Source organism: Heptranchias perlo, unplaced genomic scaffold, assembly GCF_035084215.1.
Source record: "Heptranchias perlo isolate sHepPer1 unplaced genomic scaffold, sHepPer1.hap1 HAP1_SCAFFOLD_401, whole genome shotgun sequence".
NCBI lineage: Eukaryota > Metazoa > Chordata > Chondrichthyes > Hexanchiformes > Hexanchidae > Heptranchias > Heptranchias perlo.
The window spans coordinates 211,151-216,794 of NW_027139413.1; the positions used below are offsets into that span (position 1 = coordinate 211,151).

Consider the following 5,644-nt stretch of genomic DNA (forward strand, 5'->3'; position numbering starts at 1 on the left):
GCCATTTCAGAGAACCGTTAAGAATCAACCACATTGCTATTGGTCTGAGGACGGCATGTTTCCTTCCCTCAGGCGGGCATCAGTGAACCAGAGGGATTTTTATGACAATCCAGTACATTCACAGTTACCATTTCTGATAGTAGCTTTTCAGTCCCGATTTTATTTAATTAACTGATTTTAAATTCCCCAGCTCCTGTGGTGGAGATTTGAACTCATGACTCCCGATTATTAGTCCGGGCCTACTGGATTACTCGTCCAGTAACATCATCACTATGCGACCGTACCCTTTCCCTTGGGCGAAAGGGAGAGGAGATGGGAGCTGTACCAGGGTGGCCGAACAGTGTGAGAGAGAGTAATGGTTTTAATGGGGACAACTGCATCAAAAGTGGAGGTGAGAGTGTGATTGAGCAGATCGGTAGCTGCAGAAATGTCGTGGTGAATGGAGGGCCAAAGGCTGGACAGTTGGGACTTTGAAATTGTGATTGTAAGTTAAATGGTGGGAGGGTTCTTTTGATGGGTGAACACAGAAGGAAGTAGGTTTTGGAGGGGGAAGGGGGATGTGGGTACAGAGGGATACAAGTGATCAGGGATGGCCTTCTCCGTGAGTATAGTGATGAGTATCTTCGCCTGTCACGTCGAAAGACAGGGGTTCAATTCCTCCGACGGGGCGATTAAACTTTCTGCCTTCAAAAGCTTCACTTTCATTTATCTGCAATATTGGATGCAGGAAATACAGAGCAAAACTGACTCGGAGTTTCTCACTTGCCACAATTTAATTTCACTGATATTCCAACGGTTTTAAAATCTGCTCTCTGTCACTCTTCACCTCGATGTCAGAACCACAATAATGAGGAAGAAATGAAACGCACAATCTCACCGTGAATAACATCAACTGCAACTTGCATTTATATCGAGCCTTTAAGGTGGTGAAACGTCCCAAGGCGCTTCAAAGGAGCGATTTTCAAACAAAGTTTGACACCGAGCCACGTGAGGAGATATTAGGACAGGTGACCAAAAGCTCGGTCAAACAGGCAGGTTTTAAGGAGTGTCTTAAAGGAGGATGTGAAAGGTGCTATATGAATGCAAGTTCTTTGTTTCTCACAGGGGGCCGTGTCTTGTTCCTCGTCTCATTGAGATCTCAGTTAATTGGTCTGTTCTCTCCACAGATGGGGCCCGACTCGCTGAGTGTTTCTAGAATGTTGTGAGTGACTCGGGTTTTAGAGTAAATGATAAAAGGACTGTCGTCAAACACCAGGCCATGAGCTGCTGCCCAGCTGCTGAGTGACCTGTCGGGACATTGTTGCTTGCTTCCCTTCAGCTTGTGGTTCTGGATTTTTGGTGCACTGTCCCTTTAAGAGCTGTGGTCTGCCTGCAGCGGTGAGACAAGTCGCAAAGGCTCCCAGAACTATGCTTGGCTCTGTCTTTTACTGAGGTGCAGAGATCAGCCGGACTTTAACGTAAATTCCACCAGCTGGCAGAAAAGAGTGAGTAACAACTCGTTTGAACCCAGAGTGTGAGCTGCGGCCAATAATAAAGAAGTGAAAAATTATCTTAGAAGAACAGAAGTGGGTCATTCAGCCCCTCGATCCTGTGCCGCCATTCAGTCAGATCATGGCTGATCTGTACCTCAACTCCAATTACCCGCCTTTGATCCATATCCCTTGATATCTTCATCAAACAAAAATCTATCAATCTCAGTCTCAAAAATCATTTTGAGTTAACTAACGTTAGCCAGAAAGAGAGGAAATCAGGAAGAAAATGGAGTTCCAGAGAAAGAGGGAATAAAAGAGGTAGATTAACAGAGAGAGAAATTCGGGAGTCAAGTAAAAGGAGTGTGTGTGAGGGAGAGAGGCCTGGACATTGGGAGAGACAGAAAGAGGGGGAATGAGTGAAACAAGGTGACAAGGACTGTGCTAAATTACATAGTAGGGTGACAGGGAATAGCAGGACCAGCCTGGGAATGGGAGTACAGAAGATTCAAGTAAAAATGTCACATTGGTGAACTGGGTTTCGATATTTCTTACACTGTGTGCTTGTGGTTTCAATCTTCATGTAATTTATTAAACTTAGAAATTGTGACTCTGTCATTGTTGAATTCATTGTTCCAAAAGTTTACTCAGCTGGTCGATGTGTAATGTTCCGTCACCTTAATGAGTGTGATAGTCAAAGGTCAGATGGGACCAAAACTTATTTGTTCAGGAGTCTGTAAGTAATATGTGATGTCAGTCGGGATGCGATCTAATTGTCCCATTCGGGGTTTATTTGCAATATAAGTATCTCGCTGTTTTAACTTCGTTACCTGACTATCGCAGTTCACATACCTCTTTACAGCACCGAAAGAAATCGTCTTCGCAGAGAAATGGGTCTGCCGCTATTTACGCAGATAGAATTCATTTATTATCCTGTTCTGGCAGCAATTGGAGTACCTGGTAAGTCATTATCAGCACGTACGGTGTAAGTAACAGAATGTTTAACGATATTGCTGTTTGTGCTCTGAGCCTGGTAAATGTAGAATGTTATTCTTCACCGCTTTGTGATACAGTTAAAACTTCCATCCTTGTCCCATTGGTCAATGCACCGAGTAACTCACCCTCGCTCTGTGCTGAACTGTCGAGTCTGGGGTCCAAATGTGTCCTTGGTGCTCCCTGGCCAGGCAGGGGTAAAACAGGCAGGGCGCACAGTCCTGAGTGTAATCCACTGCCTCCTGGTGGACAGCGCGCCTGTTGTGGAGATCGGGCGAGGAAAGACCGGGTGAGATTGTCGTGTTTCCCGAGGACCGATCGCCTGGGGTTCCGGAGAGCAGATTGCGGCTGTGTATCCCGGCATGAGTCAGTGTCTTCAGGATAGAAGGACAGGGAACAAACGGAATACGCATCAGATAAATAAAACATGTGACAGAAACTGTCCTCCTCACTCGAAGGTACAATCTTGTGTTCCCGTCAAATGTTCCTCTCAGATCATAATTATATTTCAGCAAAATGGCTTCACAGGACTTTTGATGTGTTTGATGTTTAAAGTATTGTTTGGACTAGTTGAATGACGATGACTGTATACTTCAGTCCATGTGTGTTATTGTGGAGAGTGGGGAAACCAGTCTTGACACTGGTTCGGGAGGGGGATTAACTGGAGACCATGAGTGAGAGTTGGCGGTGATTTGTTCTTTTCCCGCGCGGCTCCTGGGATCGATCTCTTATTCCGAGGATCCGACTGTCCTTTGTTTTTCTCACGCCTTGTGCTGAGATATAAAGACTGGACCTGGTTATAACTGGAGCACGTTACAGAATTTAATTCCTTGACATATTGTGTCATGATTCATTCACAATACTCCACTGGAAACCTCATCTAATTAATTACTAATAGATGACGGGCAGCAACTCAATACCAGGCTCGTGTTTTCAATGTATTTTCTAAAATCAATGTCTCTGGTATTGTGTGGGTCAAATCATTAGGTTTTCCCCCCGTATTACGATTTAAACCAAATTTAGAGTCACCTTGTCTGTATTTCCTGATTTAACTCGTCTTGTCGCCTTTCACTTTCATAGTTGGTGACGTCCTGCCCCGCGGACCTCCCAGTGTCGGAATCGACAAAATAAACTGAATCTCAAGGATCACAAGTGAGGACTCAGCTGTCGGGTGAGGGATCCCGGGGCCACCGTCACCCGAAAGGAACCTCCCAGAATGAGCTGCTCCTTCGGAACAGGAGGCAGAAGCCAAGGGGCAAAACCAATAAATAAACACAATCATAGCCCATGTCCATCGGTTAAACTGAGAGCTCATTGATCAGCCCGGTTAGTGATTTCACTGTTTCTGTCTCTCTCTTTCTCTCAGTGAACTTGCTGGCGATTGTGATCCTGTCCCGTGGAAAGTGCGGTCTCTCCAAATGTATCACTCGCTACCTGGTGGCCATGGCGACGGCGGATCTCCTGGTGATTGTCTGTAATGTGATCTTATATCGGATTGCTCATCTTTATTGGGGGGACACTTTCCTGCTCTGCACTCCTGTTTGCAGATTTATTCTCTTCCTGGCTCCTACTGCCACAGACAGTTCTGTTTGGTTAACGGTCGCTTTTACCTTTGATCGTTTTGTAGCCATTAGTTGTCAGAAGCTGAAAACAAAATATTGCACCGAGAAAACTTCACTTGTGATTATCGTGACTTTGAGCACGCTGTTCGGTTTAAAGAACATTCCCCGGCCCTTTGTGTATATTCATTACTATACTGTTAACAATATACCGTGGGGTTGCCTTGTATCATCACAGTTTTATATTCTACCCACATGGATCGCATTTTCTTGGATTGAACAGCTGTTAACCCCGTTGCTTCCATTCTGTTTGATTTTATTGTTTAATGCTCTCACCGTCAGACGCATTTTAGTGGCCAGTCGGGCCCGAAGGAGCCTCCGGGACCTCAGCAATGGTGAGAATGACAAGGACCCTGAGATGAAGAACCGCAGAAGGTCCATCGTTTTACTTTTTGCCATATCCGGCAGTTTTATCCTGCTCTGGATGACAACGGTCGTATATTTTTTATATTACCGAATTTCAGGTGTCTTTAACCGCAGATCTTTCTATAACCCTTTCGCAACTTTCGAACAAGCGGGAATTCTGCTTCAGCTTCTGAGTTCCTGTACGAACACGGCCATTTACACAGTGACCCAGAGTAAGTTCAGAGAGGAGCTGCTCAATGCGATTAAATATCCATTCACTCTAATTGGTAAACAGGTCAAATGAGGAAAATGATTGAAGTGAAGCGGGAACTGACTTCCCAACATCACAACTCAATTCCAGATCACAATTATCACCTCAATTTACCAAAGGGACTCAGCATCAGGGCCATCGATATCTCCTTTAAACACATTTCTTATCAAAAGTTAGATCAAAATTAAATTTAACAGCAGCCGACATAAAATGAACAAAACTTTTCTCAAAACATGTTCCTGTATTCAGATCATTTTTTAAACACGTCCTCAGGGAGTCTGACCTGAAATGTAATTGTCCGGAGGAAGGGCTGTGAATTAGCGACTGGATATTAGTTTCCACTGGACCGGACTAATAATCGAGCCCCGCCTACAGCATCTGTGGGGTTAATTCCCTTTCATTTCCGTGCCCCCTGAAAGCATTCCTGTAACTCCGATTGTCTGTGATATTTGAACAGCTGTTAATCCTCAATAGTCTGGGAATTACTGGTGTTGATCACACGAAAGGAATGTTTCGCTTTCAAATAAAACTCTGGCGCTGTTTTACAACAGCCGTTAAGTCTTTTTAACAAAATAACCGGGTTAATGAGCAGTCAAAATATCGGATAGAGGAATTTCACAGGATTAGATTAAATTTCCATCCGCCATTTCTTTAAATGGGAGGAGTGAGGCCGCCAGGTGGAAGGGTTTAACAGTCAGGATTGAAGAATCATAGAATGATACAGCACAGAAAGTGGCCATTCGACCCATCGTGGCTTGTACTGACTCTTTGGAAGAGCTTTCCAATTAGTCCCACTCCCGCGATCTTTCCCCATATCGCTGCATTTTTTTCTTTTTCAAGTATACATCCGATTCCCTTTTGAAAGTTACTATTGAATGTGTTTCCACCGCCCTGTCAGGCAGTGCATTCCAGATCACAACAACTCACTCTGTAAAAAATATTTTCCT

At 44.4% G+C, this 5,644-nt stretch overlaps 1 protein-coding gene across 1 annotated transcript; it reads left to right on the forward strand.

Moving 5' to 3' along the window:
- Positions 1–2,285: 2,285 nt before the first annotated feature.
- Positions 2,286–4,730, forward strand: LOC137312167 (probable G-protein coupled receptor 139). Its single transcript, XM_067978850.1, has 2 exons — positions 2,286–2,429; positions 3,829–4,730. Exons 1-2 carry the CDS (start codon positions 2,360–2,362, stop codon positions 4,728–4,730), a joined length of 972 nt encoding a protein of 323 aa, XP_067834951.1. The 5' UTR covers positions 2,286–2,359.
- Positions 4,731–5,644: the final 914 nt, after the last annotated feature.